This window comes from Tachysurus fulvidraco, chromosome 14, assembly GCF_022655615.1.
Source record: "Tachysurus fulvidraco isolate hzauxx_2018 chromosome 14, HZAU_PFXX_2.0, whole genome shotgun sequence".
In the NCBI taxonomy this organism is placed as follows: Eukaryota; Metazoa; Chordata; class Actinopteri; order Siluriformes; family Bagridae; genus Tachysurus; species Tachysurus fulvidraco.
In genome coordinates, this window is record NC_062531.1 from 7,691,572 (window position 1) to 7,714,328 (window position 22,757).

Sequence of the window (22,757 nt, forward strand, 5' to 3'; positions counted from 1 at the left end):
ACCTAACCCATATTCGATCATTTCATAGATGCAGTGGCTATGAAAAAAAAATCAAAACTATTTACAGAATATAATTGCAGAAGATTATCTACTCGCACACTACACACATCTCACAGCTTCATTGTCAACACAGGCACAGAATGGCTGATTTAGAAACTCAACAATTACCTTTCATTAGCGTCAACGCTTTATTAAATCAAAACTTAATAGCAGGCTTTTATCACATGATCACGGTGTTATTAAATACGCCTAGATAATAATACAGATCGGATACAATGATTGAGCAAGGTAGTTATTAACAAATTTCTCTCTGTCTCTGTTTCTCTGTTTCTCTCTCTCTCTCTCTCTCTCTCTCTCTCTCTCTCTCTCTCTCTCTCTCTCTCTCTTTCTCTCCCACAAGCACTCACAGACGGGGTCAGGGATTTTTGAGTGAATTTTTGAGTGAACATTTTGAGTGAATTTTCCTCCCAGCTGTCAAAAAGATACTTGTTCTGACTAGACTCTCTGTGGCGGCACAGGTTCTATAAGCAGAATGGAAAAATAATCCATACTGCTTCTCTCTGTCCATAAAGACACAAGCAAACCAAGCTGCCACTCCTGGGCCCCTGAGCAAGGCCCCTAATCCTCAGTTGCTGTATAAACAAGATAAATTTAAGTCACTCTGGATGAAGTCACCTGCCAAATGCCATAAATCTAAATATATATCTCAATAATTATTCTGACTTTGGTACGAAAATGATGTCTAGTTTGGTAAGGAAAGAAATAGAGCATTTTTTTTAGAAATAGGGCATTAAGTTTTAGAATTCTATCAAGCAAAAAAAGGTCATTTAATATATATTAAAACTCAACAAGGCCTACACTTTGAGGTCGCTTCAAATTTTAAGAACATCACTGCTTATTCAAGGAAATGATTAACAGACTAAATTACTTCATGCCTTTAGTGGATTATCATCAATTTCTTACAACTGCTGGATTCTTTTTCATTTACATTCGTGAGCCAAAGATATCCACATTTAAAATGTATCTTGTAATCTCAGACACTCTTTGACAAACGGTCATGTCCTACAGATTTAATGTCCTGCAACTGATAAAAGACATTAATAGCAAAAAAAAAAAGTGAACAGAACAGACAGAATTAATCAGCATTATTTGTTTAGCGATGTTATTTTGAACAGAGATGGCTTGAGTGAAGAGACGACAATGAAGCTCATGTATAAATTCTGCATGTATCTTTTACCTCAAGTGATGAGACAGACACTGATTGGATGATGCTGATAATAAAAGTGACAACTTAAATAACCAGGAATTAAAGAGACGGGATGCAGTTGTTTTAGATTGGGGTTCAGTTTAATTAGGGCAATTTAAAAATCATCTGAAAATTTCAAAACAGGGATCAGGGAACAGGGAGACAACACAACATTACACAACACAGAGATAATCTATAATCAAAAGCAGGGACAACAGGCATGGGTCCAGTACCAGAGAGATTGGAAAAAGTAATATAGGAAAAAAAACAGAAAAACAAGGCTTAGCTTAAGTAGACATAAGGTTACATAAGACTTCATCATGAGGCAAAGAAACAAACAGACTTTCAGAAGGGAATCGAAAACAGGTGAACACACAATTGACACAGTAGGTCAATAAACCAATGACAAGATAGGAGTGGAGACGAGCACATGGACAGCAATCAAGACAAAACAATAAGCACTGATTCACACTGCTGTTGTGCTGTAGTCAGAATGACATGACAACTTATTATTTAGATATTATAAATGCAGGGTATAAATAAGTTCTGTGCGAAATGAAATGAATCATTGTATGCTTTAGGATTTTTGTTTTGTTTTGGTCGTAACAATTCTTAATTTTTAAAGAACTAATCCAAAACTATATATAAGGCCAAAAAAAAACAACAAAATGTCAAAATTTGAAAAGTCAATGGATTTCCCAGTCTTCCACACATTTTTTGATAAATTAATCATCAAACCACAAAGATGATTTATTCCTGTCATTATTGTTAATTACATAGCAGGGCTTTATGTAACTTACTGTAGTTCTGCAGTGAGTCATATTTTTCTGACAACAAAAGTGTGTAGATGCTCCTGAGGTTTACAATGTCCTGCTTATGCTGATGTACAACGGCCGTGTAATGACTGTAGTGCCTGTCAAATAATTTAATCCTCCATCAATTTCTCATTTCCTCCCTCCTTCATTATCTCCTTCCATCCCCCATCTGTCCAAATGTCTGATTCTCTAATTCATCTTGCTTCAGAATGTCCAGAACCTACAGCAGTAGTGTAGCATCCTCACTTCTCGCTGTGGCTTTTGACTGATGGAGATGGATGACTGTGTCACAAAAAGAGACAGAAAGAGTCAGATGAAAGAGAGACATGAGCGAGGGAATGCCTCACTGTGAGTAGGATATCTTACTGACAGCTTATGTGAAAAAGGTATCATTCGACAGAAGTGATCCAAGTCACTGGATCGATGTAACTGGAGTCCTGTTGAATATGAATATCCTGTAATGTATTGCTCTCAGCTAGCTCTAAGCTGGAACTAAGGTCTCTTAAGACCTAAGAGTCATCCTGCACAAGATGTGTATATTTCTTATCCTCATCTCATACTCCTTTCCATCATTGCATGAGCACCCATTGTCTCAAAGCAGCTTTACAGAAGTATGGAAACACAAGAGAGAGAAAAATAAATAAATATATAATAATAATAAGAAAAAATAAGAATAAAAATAAATAAGTGAATATATACAAGTAAAGTTTAAAATGAATTAAAAAAAAGTTGAACTTAATTTAACTTAATTTACACCTGGCAAGACAGCAGTAGAACATCAGGATTGATGAAATCGCTCCATAAGAAGAGACGATCGGGCTAGGAACTCAGAACACTGGGAGGTCCGGGGTGGCATATATAGCTCGACAGAGAGAGAGAGAAAAATTGTTAGGTCTGACCGTGTTCAGATTATGGACAATGTAAATTATGTGCAAAGCGCAGACAGGGACTCTGCCAAGACTAGCTATGACAGCATAACTAAAAGGCTAGAGCCAGAAGGTGACACAGACATGAGGGCTTCCTGGGATTTAAAGCTTCCTCCCACTCCACAAAGTGCAAACCTAAGTGACTTGCGAGGGTGGTAAGCCGACGGCATCCAGCAACAAACTCACTATTTCCCCAAATTGATTGATTGATTTAATAATAGCTAAGTACACACATCAGAGACACCAACATTCTCTGCTACATTATTTCAAGCTTTCTCCATTTCTTACTGACTCTATACACATTTAATATACATGGCTGTATATGACAAGATAAGATGGAATCTTAAATGTCTTTTTTTGTGTGTGGAAAATTGTACATGGGAACTAACTGCAATAGGAAGCTATGAGTGGTGAATTGAAGAAACCTTGAACAGCATGCATAATAGGATTAGTCAGAGGAATCATTTGTTTTGATTTATTGCTTAATTGAGTCTTACAAACTTACATAACCTGTATGGAATTGTGAAAATCTCAGCTCAAATGTTGCGTATTGTTTGCTGTTGTTGCTATCACACCTACAAGAAAAAAAAAAATATCTTGATGCTTTGATGCTTTCTATTGTGAACTGAACAGGAGGTGAATGTGTTGTGAGAATAATGAGAGACATAGGAATGTGTTGAGTGAATTGATGGATCAGCATACTGAAACAAAAATGTTTTCCGGAAAAAAAAATGTAAACAGGAGTTTTAATATTTGTCAGACATCAAATATCAAGCATTCAGGCAAGGCTCTTATTTTGCCATTCATTGTCACACTCTTATTAGCAATCCTCATTGCCTTAGGTGAAAAAGGGATAGGGACTAGATGCATTCAGGTTTACCATTGCTTTTGTGCTTTTGCCACATAGCTGTCTCTAATGGTAAGATATTTTTATTTGCTTGATAAAAGAAGCAAATATATGTTTTGTGGCAAGCAAGGGGTCTGTCGATGAAGAGGAGTTTACTAAACAAATGATTAACAAGCTAAAATTGTACTGATTTTCTCCTACCTCACAAACCACAGACAGAATAGTTTAATATTTCTAGCACAGACCACAGTGTTGTTTTAGACACTAGATGCCTAGGAACATCCTACTTAATTCTGACAAGACTCAAGGAGTTTTGTTTATTTGTTTGTTTGTTTATTTATATGGATCCCATTAGCTGTATCAGCTAGTCTTCCTGGGGTCCATTCTAAAAAATTTTTTACATTACAACAATAACAACATTTCAATCATCACAATTGATAAATATACACATATACACATTATATATATATATATATATATATATATATATATATATATATATATATATATATATATATATATATATACGTATGTGTATATATATATATATACACACACACATTCATACACATACGCATACATAAAATCTGGTTCATCTGGAACAACAGGCAGAGGCAGAAGTAATCATTCAAATGCTTGACAGCATTTCAGTTATATAATGTGCATCAATGACAGATTTGGGTGTAATTATTGACCCATTCTTATGTTTGAAGCTAATTATACTGTATGCCTTCCATTTCATAAGCATCAGGTCATGGCCTTGCCTTGAAAAGCTGATCACATACTTAGCTTTCTTTCAGCAGATTTAGTCTTCTTCCACTCAGTTCTTTGGTACAATAAAATCCGTGTTCACCATGCCTCATGTCTAAGGTCCAAGCTGATTGTTAATTATATTTTACACCTGCTCCTTATTTGCAATACAAACCTGGGAAGGCTGACTGCTTCCTTTAGTGGTGCACAAATGAGCTGCATTGTTCAAAGATAATTGAACATATTACACGGAAGTGCAAACACTGCTGTCATGCATGCCTTGTCTTTTGTCTGTCTGACCCTGGTGCATTCGCTCATACCGGTGTGGACAGTAAGACAAGCTCAAAGGGAGCCCAGTCTAATGAGCGTGAATTAAAGAGGAAGCAGGGCCGAGGAGAAAATAGGAAATTAACTTGCGCTGCTGTCAGGGCGCTGAAGCTGAGCATGGGTTGCAGCCATTTAGACAATCCCCTGAGCTCAATCATTACAGTCTTCCCCATGTTCTCCCTCTAGAGGCCCTCCCATTTCCTCTGCTATTTTCTTAGATCTGTGTTTAGACATGTGCCCCCAGGCTTATGCGCTATGCACCGTCTAATTCCTCTTGGATTTTATACCCAGAGTGTGGCACTGTTGTCATGTGTCATTACACAGGTCAATAGTGATGTCTTTAGAAACATATTCCTGATTCCACAAATGCCATTAATTAAGTGACCAGCTACTCATTCAAATTACAGGATGTGATTACAGTTATAGGGTATGTTACCATTTGTGGATAATGCCTTTGTTGGCAAGGGGATACTACATTCACCATTCACTTTATTAAGAACGTGTCATCATAAATTCCATATCTTATTCTAAACTATTCTATATTCTGTAGATTTTACTAACATTCCCTTGTTTTTTCCTCTGTTGCACATTTTCATGACTCTGTCTGCTTCCTTGCCATTTGTTTATCAAAAAACATGTGATGTAACATGATATCCTGACTAGTGATTGCTTTTCTTTGCCTGTAGCTGACAATGTTATATAAAACTGATCTTGTTTAAACGCTCTTAAGGTGAATATCTGAAAGTGTGTTTTTATGTGCTACCTGGAGGTGGCAATCACATTTTATGTTTCCGTTCATGCCTTGGAGGCAACACTGCCCACATCTAACAAAAAAAATAAAAACACATAACAAATCTCAACAGCTCATAAATTGCAGTTGGCTTGCAATGTTCAACTAAAAGAGCTGGCTAAAGTGTCAAATTATTCACAAACAACACATCTTTGAGAAGTATGCCATGTTAAATACAAATTTGGGTTCTTTTTATACTAATGAGACATTTGAAGGTACCAACTGTCCTTCTTGTGCTGGCTGATGAAACTAAGCTATCACTAGCATAGTGGTTTTTAGCCACTTGCTAGAGCTTTTATCTGGTTTCTACAGTCAGTATGGGGTACAAAATGCTTTACTTCATTGTGTATTGTTGCTCTGTTTGGTTCTGGTGTCATATTTAATCAACAGCACAAGTCCTTTTTGCAGTCTACTGTGTGGAGGAAATCATACTGTATAATGTTCACGTTCATGAATGCTAATGTTTGTTGGATTTTGCTCAGTCCAAGCTGTACTGCTTTGACATTGGTCAGAGAGTATTGACGTCCTATTTAAATCACTAGAGATCGAAACTGTAAACATTGTTTTTTTGTCCTAATGCTCTTTATGATAAGGAATGGAGTCTCCAAACAGTTAGACTAGAATAGTCACTGAACTTGAACCCTTAATGTTGCTTTTTCTCTCCTATATTGTCAATTAGCCAAAGGAAACACGAACATATTATTGTCAGTGACAAGTCTTTTATGGCCTGTTGATCATGAATCACAATTACTTGTGTTTGTGTTTCATCTTTCTATCTCTACATTGTTATAGTACGATGTATATATGTATGTTATAATATTTATGATAGTATACTGTTTATGGCTCACACTTGTTTGTCCAATAAATAACATAGGACCTTTAATTCCAATGATTTATAATATGAACGTGCATGTACTCTATGTGTGTTTGAAGGAGAAATATCCATGGGTTCTCTGTCCTGTATCAGTGATTTATAATATTTTGAATGAGCACGTTTTGGTTATTTTTGCATTATTTAAGTATGGGGAATATATACAGGCCAAAACATAAAGTAGTTTAAGCAGATTTAGACTAAAGAGCTAGCCAAATGTGTCTCATATGACCCATTTGCACTGGGTGAAATTTACTTTAAAAGCCCTTACAAACCATTCCCCAAGACAAATGTGTGCAAATACCTATTAAAATTGTGTACCCTTGGACTTTTCCTTCATATATAGAAAGAACTCTTCAAAGATGATCTGGTGATAGTAGAAAGGCCAATTTAAGCATCACCTCAAAGCCATAGAGAGATATCTGCCCATCTAACAGTCAGTAATAATGACGTTGGCATTTTCCATTCTCCTACCTCATAAAAATGCTTATGACTCCATCCATGATGCGACTGCCCCTTCTTGACAGAGCCTGTTAACGACAGAGGCAGTTGGAGGTGACTGGGTGGAAAAGCAAAGGGCTTCTTAATGGACAGAATTAATGGCCACTCAAACTGCTTCACAAACACCATTTGTCCTCTCTTGAAATCTCTCCTGACAGTCAGTCTTTTCCTGAACTAATGTTCCCATGTGAAGCCTACAGCACTACAGATTTATACACTCAAGCAAACCTAGTACTTCTTTAGATAGCACAGTATCAGAACACTCAATTTACAAGGAAATTAGTTTATAAGGAGGATAGTTTACTTTTTTGTAAGAAAGTGGATGTAGATGAATTAATGAGAAACAAACATAGCAGGATATTTTAACATATTCTCTATTCACCACCTCTGTAGGATGCCTAACTATTTGGAAACATACAGGCAGTGAAGTAGGCGATAAGCAGATTTGCTGGTGTATCATTTGAGTACTAGGGTATAATAATTATTAGCTAGATTGTCCACGTGTCTCTGTGTAAAATAAAGTACTGGGAGCTTATCAGCTTAAAGATTTGCTGGGGTCACTTTATGAACAGACCCACACAAACAGACCCACACAACAACACACAGCACACAAGCACAGAATCATCCCTCTGAAAAAGCAAGCCATATATGAAAGAAGAAGTTGCATTTAAAAATACCTTTGGACATAGATAATTCATTCATTCATTCATTTTCTACCACTTATCCGAACTTCTCAGGCGTCATCGGGCATCAAGGCAGGATACACCCTGGACGGCGTGCCAACTCATCACAGGGCGCACACACACACACACACACACACACACACACACACACACACACACACACACACACACACACACACACACACACACACACACACACACACACACACACACACACTCTCTTATTCACTCACGCAATCATACACTACGGACAATTTTCCAGATATGCCAATCAACCTACCATGCATGTCTTTGGACTGGGGGAGGAAACCCGGAGTACCCGGAGGAAACCCCCGAGGCACGGGGAGAACATGCAAACTCCACACACACAAGGCGGAGATGGGAATCGAACCCCAAACCCTGGAGGTGTGAGAAGAACATGCTAACCACTAAGCCACCATGCCCGTTTTGTTCTGAAATACTATCCCTCACTGACACACAACAAGGTCATTTTTTTAATACCATAATTGTCCCGATTACATGTGAACTGTGACCCTGAGAAGCTCTAACATGGCCATAATATTTAGCTCATGTTGTCAACAGGAGGACTGTAATCTGGATTGCAACCCAGAAGAGTATTTCACTGTATCAGAACCAATCCACATATCATATATAGCAACTCTGGCATAGTTCAAAAGATCATGAAATTTTACAGCCTCTATAACAGATCAACCATTTCAAATGAAGCAATCACGTGGATTTATTGAAATAATTCAAGTCAGCTCATCAGCATTAGCTGCAGAGAGAGACGAAACCTCATAAACCTGGACAAGATAAAAAAAAAGTAATCTACCTTTGTTGGTTGGATTAGTGAAATGGTGACAAGACTAGTTTAAGGATGATTATGAAAAAGATGAATGGATAGAATTCAGAATAGACTTATCTGCCTCCTCTTCAATAAAGGTATGTATTGATACAAAGGTCTCAGGAGTTCATCAACACTGGAATGGACAGATCTGTTACAAAAGTGTTTATTAATAGAATTAATATAAGTAATTGATATTTAATAATGTTATTTTATAATTTATATAAGTAATTAATAATTAAAAGAATTATATAAGATATATTTTAGGAAATTAAGTTTGTTAGAAAATTTGTTAGAAAATATCACAAACACAAAGAAATATAAGAAGTGCAAGTGTGGGTGGAACTGATCAAGCTTTTTGTAGGAAGGGATTAAAAAAACAGGATTAAAAAAAACAATTGTGTGCATTCGATGAACGAAGTCAAAATGGTAACCTAGACTGCCACTGCGAAAAAACCCATAACCATTTCAAGTAGTTTTACTTATAGCTATGAACTAAATATTAAGAATGAAAAGTTACCTGTTGTGGCTGTTCAGCCATGTTAGTTACTTATCTGGACTTTTCTATCTAAGACATTTAATGTAACTGGACCTTCAAAAAATATTACACAACTGCTACATGGTATCATCTATTAGGAAATGACAACAACACGAACCAGATAATCAGGGTGTATAGCTTTAACTTCACTTTCTTCTTTCTGCTACAGTACAACTCTCCTCCTTTTTCCTTCTCTTTTAAGTCCTCCACCCATTTTCCACTACTTGTTATCACATCCTGCCAGTTGTGCCTGTCTTAAGATTACTTAAAACAACTTTTAAATGCCTTACTATTTCCTGAGCACCTGAACAGACCTCATTCATTCAGACTATACCACAAAAATATGCTCTGTTGTATAAACAAACATTAAAATTAGCAGCACAGCACGTATACAACCTAACCCTGAGGTTCATAAGTCCAGATATGTTACTCCCTTTATATAGATATTACCTTATTCAAGTACAATTTGATTAGAAGTGTTTGTTATATTTCATTATAACTTATTGTACACATATTCTGTACTATAACCACAGTCTGTGCTATAGTGTATGATAACAACATTTCATATGACAACAATTGCGTTCATATAACTATAAATGTATGTGTCTGTGCTATATAATGTTACAAAAGCATTTACAATGGAGTATGAAGACTGGATTCATAGGAGGTTTGTGATATGTGCTGATATATATATACGCTTATGAAAGAAAATAACAAATCAATAATGGAGTGGTTCGATGCAGACAGACACCTCCCAAATTCTTATATTCTTCCCATATCACAGCAATTCATAATTTATCTCAGTTTATAAAGATATTTAACATCGTGCAGTGAAGTCAATTCCTTTTCTCACTTTCATTATAGCAGCTATAAACTGTCATTACTTCACCAGGATCTCTAATTGGTCATAATTACAATTTGAATTATAATTAGTCTGGTAGATATATTTCATAAAGAAAAGTGGTATTAAAAAGTGTTAAATCAACACCCAATGCCTAGTCAAACATTTCACCTGTATGAATAAATACCACTGCACACTGCACACAATGACACTTTATGGAATGCTAACTATATTGCTGCTACCTACAAATAGTTTACAGCTCATATATCCCATAACACTCTTGGGCATTGCACTTTATGTACTGTACATAAGGCCGGTTTGGAGAAATGACATTTTGTTCTAATATATATGTGGTAGCATAGTGGTTAAGGTGTTGTACTACTAATCGGAAGGTCGTTGGATTGAATCCCAGGGCCAACAAGCTGCCACTTCTGGGCCCCTGAGCAAGGCCATTAACAATCGGTCAGTTGTATAACTTAGTTAAATGAAAGTCGCTCTAGATAAGAGATTCTGCTAGATGCAGTTAATGTAATGTTTACCAGCTGTGCAGAAGACTGACTATAACTTGTGTGTTGAATAAATCTTAACTGGTATTTTTTGGATTATTTTCTATAAATTGAATGCACATATTCTAATGCACAAAGTATCATTACAATACACTGTAGCACCAAGTGTTGCTGTACAAACCTATTCACATACTATTCAAACAAACAATAAATACAGGTATAAGGTTTAAATGTTAGATTTTATGTTTGGATAAAAATCCAGGTCATGCATGAACTAAGCTTGAAATAAATAATATGTAGCTTGAAATAAATAATAAATAGTTTACTATTGGAAAGTTCTACAGTTGTACAATAAATAGGAAGATCAGAATGGCTTCAATCTTACATGCAGACTTTTTTTTTTTTTACATTTATTTAACGCATTAATTAATTTGCTTCTTTATTTATCTTCTTATCGATAGCACCGAGTCAGGTTGCTGTGAAAACAAAAATATACAAACTTACACATCAGGCCCATAGTAATGATAACTTTATTCCTGAAGCACTTAAAGATGACATCATGACTGATTCTCAACAGGAAATGTTATCAGCAGCACAGCAATGACACACACAAACACACACACACACAAACACACAAACACACACACACACACACGCACACACACACACACACACACACACACACACACACACACACACACACACACACACACACACACACACACACACACACACACACACACACACACACACCATACACACACACACACAGGTTCCTGGGGGTTGATAGGGAATGCTGTTTTAAAGGTAGGCCAATGTAAAAGGCAGAAAGTCTCTCAGAGGGACATTCACTCGAGTTCTGATTTTTGCTTGTTTTGCTTTAGTAACCACTGGGTGAGTATTCAATATTACATTTAATTCATCTCTGTTTTAACTACTGGTTTATCCTCTGATAGCTACTACTTGTACATGATAATAACAGAAGATTTAAGTTCAGACGTTTCACAATTGTTTAATAAACTGAAAACAGAAACACTGTAAAAATGTATCTGTTGTGATTTTATGACATTCCTGGGATAATCCTAATTCCTGGGACTGACTAGTGCTAGAATATGTTTAAATATCAAAAAACATTATTCTATTCTATTTCTCTCATTTGTCTAATCTCACTTGTAACTCTTATTTAGCTTATTCATTGTCTTTCTTCACTGTCTTCTTTCATTGTCTTCCTTCATTTTCTTCTTCTTCTTCTTCTTCTTCTTCTTCTTCTTCTTCTTCTTCTTCTTCTTCTTCTTCTTCTTCTTCTTTGTTCTTTTATAGTTATGTTATTTTAATATTTATTTCATCCAAAGCCTTTCATGCATGTTAGGAATGATCATTACACTGCAAATGTGCATCACTTGTGTAGTCAATAACAATGAACCAGTGAACCATACTGTATATCTATTAATAATTTTCAGTGTTAAACTTCAAATTTCTACGTTATTTATTTAAGTTATGATTTTCTATAAACATCTTAAATTCATGAGTTTGCCTTTACGATGATGACATTATTAAAGAAGGAATAGGTATAAGTAGAAATGGAAAATTACGTGGATGTAATTATAAAAAGTCCTAGATTTTGTTCATTTTAATTAACCACATATCATAATTAATTCCAGCACTGTCTATGAGCTTTTAATATATTGGCTTGATCATTTTAGCCTTTGAGTGCATCTGCTTTTAATAAGGCACTAATTTAAAGTTTTATTAGGATCTGCCTGTGACCGTTAGTCTCGAAATTGTGACCGTTAGTCTCGAAATTGAAAGATTGTGGTGTTTGGCTGAACATTTATTTAATATATTTCTTTATTTAATTGCAATGTTTGTTACATATGTAGCACTAATAATGTTCAAACTGTAATAAAACTGTTAAAATTTTGAGTGCATTAATCAGGCATAATGGCTCTCAGAGAGAATAATGTATTCTACTCCTCCCAGAGTGCAAAGACGCGACAATGTGCCGGGTTCTGGATGTCCTTCTGGCTCTGCTAAGCCGTATCCTGTTTGCAGTGCATGGCGTCGTGACAGTGTGGCGTGTTGTGGTGGTGAAGGGAGAGCCTTGCTATTGGTTGCTGCTCATGGGAGTGGCACTGCTGGGTGTCGAGATGGCTGTTACTATGAAATGCACCCGCAACGCAGAGTGGAAATGGTGACTTTCTCTTTGGATTTTGTGGTAATTCTAATCAGGATGTTTGACTGTTGATTTTACTGCAGTAACTCTATCATTAATAGCTACAATGCACAATCTGTTGATAGAAAAAATCTGCTTTAATTTGTACAGTACCACATACATGGGTGTCAGAAATGGCTTAATCCTCAGGATTTCACATGTTCAAATCTACAATTATCTGTGTCTAGAAGGCCAAAACATCAGAACAGTGAGAAATGTGATCTCAGTGACATTAACTATGGTATGGGTTTTGATGCCAGACAGGCTGGGTTTAGTTTTTGAGAAATCTCCTGGAATTTTTACAGTCTCTAAAGCTTACGCGGAATAATGCAAAAAAAAAGAGGAGAAAACGGACAAAGAAGGATAGAGTAACCCCAATATTCACTTTATAATCAAACTATTATGAAAATAAAGTTTTAAACCATGAAATGTTGAGGTGAATACCATATTGGATTCCAAACCTGTCATCTAAAAACACAACCAGTGGCTACAAAGAAAATTGATGGTCTTTTCTGCTCTTATATGAAAACTCTAGAGAAGAAATCCAGCAGGTTCTAAAATACTCAAACCAGTCCATTTACTCCCAACATCCATGTCAAAATTACTTCAAATTACTTCATATATTTTTTCCCTATTCTGGTGCTTGATATGGACATTATCCAAAGTTGCTGGCTTATATTTGCATGATTTTATTAAACATAAGCTGATTAAATAACTACATGGATGAGTATAGGTGTACAGGCATTCCTAATAAAGTGCCTGGTATAAGTGTATATAAAAGAAGGCAATCAGTACTTTCTCTCTGGGTGCATTCAGCTGCCTTGTCACATCATGGCACCCGGAGAGTAGCCCTTCAAAAATATGCCACAGATGGCTTCTCGAGTCTCAGGGGCAGCACACTGGCCTTTACCCTTGGCAGGTGGTAGGTGATGTCTGATAGGGAAGTGCTAGTTGGTGGGTAGGAATTGGGCAAAATTAGATGAGGAGAAAATGGGGATGAAAATAAATGATAGTTTAATAGAGGCAACCCCAAGTCATGTTACCATGTTATACTGATCTGAGAGTAGTGCACATACACAGACTCTCCTCTGTATCACCTTTGTGTCACTTCATGCTTCTATTAATACTGCTATCAATATTTCAGCTCACAGTGTCTTTATAATATCTACATTCGCATAATGAACTCATCGCCTTGTTCAATCCTCCTTTAAAACTTGCCAAGCAAAATCATATCACTGGAGATTTCAGTGTTAAACATCTCTAGATCTGACCCGCCTCCGCTGTCTTTGGGCCTGTAACCATCTCAGAGCTCATGATGTTCCTGGCCTTCATTTGCTCTCCTTTTCCTACTCATTTTCTCTTTTATTCACATTCTAGTTTCTTGACATCTCTCTTTATTTTACTCTCTCTCTCTCTCTCTCTCTCTCTCTCTCTCTCTCTCTCTCTCTCTCTCTCTCTCTCTCTCTCTCTCTCTCTCTCTCTCTCACACACACACACACACACACACACACACACACACACACACACTTTGAAGTCTCGCTTCTCTTCTCCAGAGAGGCTTGGCTGTATCGAAAGGGATTTGCATAGCTGATGGGAGTAATTTGCAGTCTGAATTGAGTCCCTTCTGGCAGCAGGAAGAAACTCTGTGGTCTAAGTCAGTGTTAATCCTTAACCATTTTTCTCTTCTGTTTCTTAATCATAAATCTGTCACTCACTCACTCACTCACTCACTCACTCACTCACTCACTCACTCACTCACTCACTCACTCACTCACTCACTCACTCACTCACTCACTCACTCACTCACTCACTCACTCACTCACTCACTCACTCACTCACTCACTCAATCAATCAATCATTTTATTTCTCTATGCATGCATGTACTCTTACAGTCGTATGCAAAGGTTTAGGATACATTAATACTGGCTCACTAGGTTACATACTTAAGATACCATGAGTTTAATACATTTGTTCAAAGTTACAATGAAAAAGTGAAAAAGTGTCGAAAGTGTTTTTATTTATTTATTTATTTATTTATTTATTTATTTTTTATGCAAAAGATAAGGAAAGAATTGCTAGTTGAAGTGTTTCCTGAATAAGTAGGTCTTCAACCGCCACTTGAAATTAGCCATTGACTCAGGTGTCCGGACCTCTAGGGGAAGTTCATTCCACCACCTTGGTGCCAGATCAGAGAAGAGTCTTGTAGTATACTTGCCTCTTACCCTGAGAGATGGTGGAACCAGTCGAGCAGTGCTGGTAGATTGGAGGGTGCGGGGTGCAGTGCGAGGAGTGATGAGGGCTTTGAGGTAAGGGGGAGTTGATCCATTTTTGGCTTTGTAGGCCAGCATCAGTGTTTTGAATCTGATGCGTGCAGCTACCGGAAGCCAGTGGAGGGATCGCAGCAGCGGGGTGGTATGCGAGAACTTTGGCAGATTGAAAAAAAGCCGGGCAGCTGCATTTTGGATCATTTGCAGAGGATGGATTGCGTTCATAGGTAGACCTGCCAGCAAAACAACTCTCAAATGACCTGAAAACAAAGATTGTTCAACATTATGGTTTAATGGAAGGCTACAAAAAGTTATCACAGAGATATAAGCAGTCAGTGTCCACTGTGAGGAACATATTGAGGAAATGGAAGACCACAGGCACAGTTCTTGTTAAGGCTAGAAGTGGCAGGCCACGTAAAATATTGGAGAGGCAAAGGATGGTGAGAACGGTCAAAAACAGCCCACAGACCACCTCCAAAGACCTACAACATCAACTTGCTGCAGATGGTGTCACTGTCCATTGTTCAACAATTCAGCGCACTTTGCACAAGGTGAAGCTGTATGGGGGAGTGATGCAAAAGAAGACAATGACCCAAAAAACTGCTCAAAATCTGCTCTGGCATTTATGCAGAGGAAGAAGTACAATGGCCATCTCAGTCCCCAGACCTGAATTTAATTAATTTCAAGTTTATTTGTATATCGTTTTTTACAATTGACATTGTCTCAAAGCAGCTTTACAGAACATAAACATAGAACAAAAGGTTAATATAAAGAATAATATATAGACTAATAAAATATAAAATTCAAGATTAATATTAGATATTTTTAAACATGTTTGTATTTATCCAGCAGCAGTGGCAAGGAAAAACTCCCTTAGATGGTAAAGGAAAAAACCTTGAGAGGAACCAGATTCAATGGGGAACCCATCCTCATATGGGTGACACTGGAGGGTGTGATTATAAATATACAGTCTGACAAATGTATTGATGCAAAAGATCACATGGAGTCCACATCTCCTCTATAGTATCACAGAGACCAACTGGAGCTTGTAGATCTCTAGATGCCTCAGGATTTTCAGAGTCGGCCTCATCTAGGTGGAGGTCCAAAATCTTCAGCTGGTACAATTTCTGGATGCCTCTGGAATTGATGCCATGGCAATTGAATATCATTGAACATCTGTGGGGTGATTTGAAGCAGGCTGTCCATGCTCGGCAACCATCAAACCTAACTGAACTGGAGATGTTTTGTAAGGAGGAATGGTCCAAAATACATTCATCTAGAATCCAGACACTCATTACAGGCTATAGGAAGCATCTAGAGGCTGTTATTTCTGCTAAAGGAGGCTCCACTAAATATTAATGTGATTTTTCTTTTGGGGTGCCCAAATTTATGCACCTGTCTAATTTCGTTTTGATGGATATTGCATATTTTCAATTAATCTAATAAAGCTCATTTCACTACTGAAATATTACTGTGTATTCAGCTATTTGATAGATCAAAATGAAATTGCTGATCCAAACAGATATACGGAAAATTTGAATAGAAGGGGGTATTTACTTATATGCAGGCATGAATTATAGCGATATGAAGCTTTCAGTATTTATAAAAGACCACGTTCATTAATAGAAATCATTAATTCATCATTAGTATTGGCCTTGTCAGGGACATGGTAGTATAAATTTGTTTTTGTTTTGGGAAATAAATACAATTTTACACAAGAGTATAGTTATACTGAGTACCAGCAAGTATTAGAAATACATCAACTTCTAAAAATAACAAAAACCTGATATAGGGGAACTCGCATTTAAGACACAAATGGGCAAATAATTAGTTTTATTTTCATTTCAAAAGAAAATAGTTCCTTACAGCCACTTGTCCCATCCAATTAATGACAGTTAATAAATCAACTGTTGCAAAATATAAAATAAGAACAAACTGAAATCATAACTGTGTATTTGTGAGATTAAAAACAATTTTGCATAAAAAAAATCAAGCTATGATGTAGCTGAGCATCTATCTATCTATTATAATTGGGAGAATAAGTAGTACAAATCATGAAACTTACACATAACACATAACAGTCTGGCAAGTTGCCTGCAAACTTTGTGAGCGGAAGCATAGATCGATACATATCTAAATCTGAAAGACTGTGCTGAAAAATCCCCCACTGACTCACCGTCTTTGTACTTCTGTGCAGGTTCTCACCTATGGTCTTCCTTTATCTCAGTACTGTGATTCCTTCTATCTGGTTCCTGGAGCTGAACCTGCTGCAGTTCAAGCTGTCAATCAACTCGACTTCACCTGATCTTCTTCTTCTATCTAATACTCCCATAGCAGCGGTGGGTGTCATTATGTGTCTCACAGTTTTCTGTATCATATGAAATGTACTTTAGGACTCTGTGATCTCAGAGTGATTACCAGGCATCATTTGTAGTCTTATTGGTCTGGATATGAAAGGCAAAATATCTGACAAAAATATCTACTTGATCTTTTATTCCTAGCATAAAAAAACAAAAAACACAGTTGCAGGTGCAGATGATACTTGATGCTCTCAGTCAACTGTAGAGCAATGTCACTTGAATCTTGAATCACACACCTTTATTGTCAACACTGCAATCTGATTAGAACTAACATGATGAGTTCAACACATTTCCCTGACCACCTATTGCTTTTCGTTCTTTGTAGAAGGATTAGCAATTTGTCTAACATGTAGGCTGCTTTTAGCCTGCATCATCCTCAGGAGCAACTAATAATCACTTTAGCTGCTGATATCTCCAAGCAGCAGAACTCCCAACCCACGAATCCTTCCTCTGATCCCTTTATGAAGCTGAAAGATCTGAAAGTGTCACAGTGAGATTAAATGAGTGAGAGGCATCAAGCCTTTTGGATCTTCCTCTCTGATGGGGTTAGCATGTCATTGCTGATATGGCTAAAGCTACGGCCAGTCAGCGCTCATAACATGATCTAAGCCTTGTAGATGTGAATCAAGAATTTATTAGTCAGAGGATTTACATTGGACCAGACATTTGAGTAATGCAGGGATAAGAAAGTAAAGAGAAAACACAATTAATGCTTGTTTTGAGTTATTTATGATCTGCCTAGTGAGTCTGGATCTAATTTGTTGGTTGATGCTGTATTTGTACATGTACAGCATTTGGCAGACACCTTAATGCATAGCAACTTACATTTTTATCTCATTTTTATGCAACTGAGCAATTGAATGTAAAGGGCCTTGGTTAGGGGCCCAGGAGTCGCATCTTGGACATGATATTCCAGCTTACAACCTTCTGCTTATTAGCTCAACACCTCAGCCACTAAGCAATCACATGCCCATCGGATGTTAGCCATTGTGTAACGTCATGGGTGAGTAAAGATATAGAGCTTCTTCACTCACATAACCTTTCTGTCATTGATGTTCAATGTTATCATAATAGAAAAACTCAATGTAGAAAGAGTGGAGACAGCAAACACTGGAGTCCAGAATGCAATACAGGTATGCAAAAAGCAGTGACACAAAGTTGCACCAAAGACTTTAAATGTTGAAGCTTTGGATCCTGCTCTGACTAAAACACTAAAGACTACAACAGTGCTGCATCAGTCTCTTTAGGTAGACATGAAGCAAGGATTAACTCCCATTGGAGTCACTACCTTCATTGGTATTGCAAGTAATGTAGGAAACCTTTAGTTGAGAAAGTGAGACCATAAGTTTGATAAAATAAGGTACTACAAAAAAGTTTCCATAAATAAAGTCAAAATATAGATCTTGTATTATAATAAAATAATCTATATCTATGTATCTATATATGTTTTTAGGGATTAGCAGACTTGGAACCTGAGAACTGGGTGGCCGGTTTGGAGCAGACCATGCTTATTGTTCTGGTACTAGGACGCTGGCTCATGCCCAAAGGTGACATGTCACGTGACCAGCTTTCACAACTCCTGATGGTCTATGTGGGCCTGGGCGCAGACATCCTGGACATCTTTGACACTTTCAAGGAGCCTGAAGTAAAAACCAATCATTCTGTAATAATTGTGGGGCTTAGCCTGTTCTCCTGGGCTTTAATGCAATTCCCTTTGGTTTTGACACAAACAAATCCCGCTAAACCCCAAACAAACATCCACAATAAAATCAGCAGACCTGAGTTACAGCCCTGCTCCTATACCTCCTGTTGCTCCAGTGAGATCTGGAGCCTTCTTCTTACTGTTGGTCTCCTGGACGGCCCATTTCTCGTGTACCGCCTCTACTTGATGCTCAGAGAAAACGTTCAGAACCAGCTGATGATCTTCTTCACATGTAAGAACATCCTCATTGTCATGCTGGAGCTTTACAGGATTGGTGTGGTACACTTTGAGCTTCACAGGCCTGGGGGAAAAGACAGATCACCTGATGAACCTCAAAGACAGATAGAAAGACCTGAAGGTGAACAATTTGATGTTATCGTGTCTGGCCGCCAAGTCGTAAATGAAAGTATTGATGTAAGTTGATCTTTTTGATGTAGAGTTCGAGTTAAGTTTAGTTGAGAATCTGCAGTACTGTGAGTAAACAGATTTTCAACAGTCACATGAAAGGCATAGTAAGTTTCAACCTCTCTTACTCCAAATTCCTTAAAACCATGAGATAAAGAGGCTACTGTATGTGTTCATAGACCTTCATAGATGCATTTTAGCTTTCCACATTTCCATGAATGTTCAATCATTCATCTCCAGTTACCTGTGTTACATTGGTCAGGACTAAGGTCAATCCAGAGCGTTTCCCAGGAATTCTTCGCACCAGGAGAGAGAAAAAAAAACCCTGGCTTATACATCACCTAAGATACCTCAAACTTTCCAGTTTTCAATTCTAATTATGACTTTCCAATATTTTTTCTTCCTACCTGCTCTTTCTAACTTGATATACTGTAATGGCAGACTGAACCATTAAAAAAGTTTTAAAAAATCCTTTCATGGGACTTTTTCTGTCAGTTCTGTATAGGTGCTATTCAAAGGTGTTATGCATTAGCCATGCTTGCAGTTTTATTATAGAATAAGCAAAATCAGTGCCAAAGACAACAATAAAAAGCTACAGCGAGCCAATTAAATTAAGAAAATAGCAAAGACACATTCTATTGTGGCCAAATCTTTCTATTTATGTTCCTAGTAACTAGATGCTATTATTTAATTAAAGGCAGTCTACAGCAGTTACAGTAAGTCAATAGATAAAAGACTCCGATAGTGTAAGAATAATGTATCTTGTGTAGTACAAATGTCTAATGAGAGAAAATAAGATATCGGTTTCTTTCAATTTGACTTAGGTCATTATCAATAAAATAAAATATTCCTTAAGTATTCAGTAGAAACAAATCTACTACATAGATTGTGCCATAAATCACTGGGAGATTTTATAAGCTGATATTAATATATGAACTAATTACGACATGTTTTGAGACGATATGGATTTTTATTAAACATTTTCCATATTTCTAACATTCTTATATACACTCATTTGCACTTAGATGATTTGGACCTTAGCATTAAGAACCATGAGATGGCAGTGTTCGCATATCGTTTAAACCTCCATAACAAAGACAGACATGGCACAACTACATGTTTGCTAACATCAAATGAAACCTCAGTTTTTATGCCTGGGATTGATTAAAGAGCTGCAAAATATCCCTTTGTTCATACAGCTTTTATGAACAACACGAATCAGAACCATTCCTGAAGATGTGCAGTATGTCTCATTGAACATGTGAACATGGTCTCGGTCTCAGTTACTACATCATTTCCATGACACATTACACGACGTTTCTCTATACATAAAGCTTTCTGGAAAAACGACTACCTCAAATCTACTGACTCGGTATGAAATGAAGATTAATTAGAGATATTGTGTAAAACTGCAGGTATATAGTAATGGTGTGTATGACTACAGTGAATTTAAATAAAACCATATATCATACTGCCATGCTTGTTTCTCATTTTTATACATACACACCATAATTTATATAAAATAAGAAAAGGGCAGCACCTCAGACTCACACTCAGACTCAAATACACACACTGGTATTGACCATCTTTCTTTCTTTCTTTCTTTCTTTCTTTCTTTCTTTCTTTCTTTCTTTCTTTCTTTCTTTCTTTCTTTCTTTCTTTCTTTCTTTCTTTCTTTCTTTCTTTCTCTCTCTCTCTCTCTCTCTCTCTCTCAACCCCAAACAAAGGTTAAAGGACATCAAACTTGAAAACGAAGGATAAAAATATACACACACTCTCTCTCTCTCTCTCTCTCTCTCTCTCTCTCTCTCTCTCTCTCTCTCTCTCTTGTGCTGTTTTGCAATAAAACTAGCAGTGGTGTCTCCTGAGAACAATAAAACGTAATGAAACACTCTCCCCTTCTCTCTATAAGTACAGTCTTGTTTTCAAAGTCGTCACTGTAGCAATTCTTGAAACGGAAAAGCAGAGCGAGGCCGAGAGAAAGAGAAGGGCAAATCTATAGCGGCTTCAGTGAAATCAGAGGCAATATATGCCAACGCAAATCAAAAAATCCAAAAGGCAAACACACTCACACTGTGTTAGCTAATTCACAAATGTTTGAAGATATTAGCTGTTCAAATCTGAATATTTGCCATCCCCAATCCCCCTAAATACCTCTTCCACTGTATCTTGCTGTATTATTACTACAATAACCATAACTATATTTGAACCTTAATCTTTTAACCCATATCCATCAAGCATCATCAATGTGCTTAGAATTTTTTTTCATTCATTGATAGTTGTGTAGTATACAAGCAAACAATTATTGTTAGTATAATAATATAATAATAATTATAGCCCTGTGTATAATTAGGAAGCAACTACTTTTAATTTACTGCTATAGGGACTATAGGATTGGTTGTTATGGTTTCTAATATCCAGTAAAATTCTGGAACTGATGGGAAGATGTTTCCTGGTAACTGTTATGCCATTTCCATTAGGACATGTTTTTTATTCAGCAGTGTGTGACATTTTATACAGTTCTGTGATGAACACAGAGCTTTTACTGGACCTTCAGAAAAACATGCAGTTAAATAGGTAATCATGACTAGAGAAAGATCTCCTGGCTACAAAGTGATCAAAAAGCATTTCCATTTTACACAGGAAAGACAGACCTCCTGTTTCTGATCACGACTAATACCTCAGTCATGCGGTAAAATGCTGAAGTTTTGCACCAAGAGAGAGTTGGATCAGATGTCAGCAATTTCTCAAAGTGATGAGACTGGCACCGAGGCTGGTTGGTAGACTGGCAGCAGAGGAAGGAAGGTGTGTGTGTGTGTGTGTGTGTGTGTGTGTGTGTGTGTGTGTGTGTGTGTGTGTGTGTGTGTGTGTGTGTGTGTGTGTGTGTGTGTGTGTGTGTGTGCGTGTTTATGTGTGCGTGTATGTGTGTGTGTGATGTGCCCTTTAGCTAGAAGCACCTGGATGGTTGAGACGAAAAACAAATGCGAGGAGAAAAGGGAAAGGCAGAGAGAGCAACTCTTTCTCACAGGAGCCTTAACGAGACTATGACGTGGGAGGATGGCACACAGTCAGTTGATCAGCGATCACTAAAAGAGCTGTGTCTGCCCTAGAATAAAAGAAAGAGAGAGACAGAGAGAGAAAACATGTGAAACAAAGCTAAAGATTTGAGAAATAAAATAACAAAATAGTAAGAAATTAAAGAATACACAGGCAAACCATAAAAATTTTGAACTCAGACTTAACAGAGCCACTTAAAGGCATACCCACACTAACCCACTCACACCTCCACACACCCACACACATCCACACAGACAGGATAATGACCA

General features: G+C 37.1%; 1 protein-coding gene and 1 long non-coding RNA gene across 2 annotated transcripts; one reads left to right on the top strand and one right to left on the bottom strand.

Moving 5' to 3' along the window:
- Positions 1-1,835: 1,835 nt before the first annotated feature.
- LOC125146335 lies at positions 1,836-5,499 on the bottom strand. The gene is made up of 3 exons (XR_007144794.1): positions 4,620-5,499; positions 2,818-2,923; positions 1,836-2,343 (listed from the first exon to the last, which is right to left on the bottom strand). It is a non-coding gene; the product is annotated as an uncharacterized LOC125146335 (long non-coding RNA).
- Positions 3,569-19,852, top strand: LOC113634826 (transmembrane protein 26). The gene is made up of 4 exons (XM_027133997.2): positions 3,569-3,906; positions 12,466-12,676; positions 17,162-17,303; positions 18,778-19,852. Exons 1-4 carry the CDS (start codon positions 3,852-3,854, stop codon positions 19,447-19,449), a joined length of 1,080 nt encoding a protein of 359 aa, XP_026989798.2. The 5' UTR covers positions 3,569-3,851; the 3' UTR covers positions 19,450-19,852.
- Positions 19,853-22,757: the final 2,905 nt, after the last annotated feature.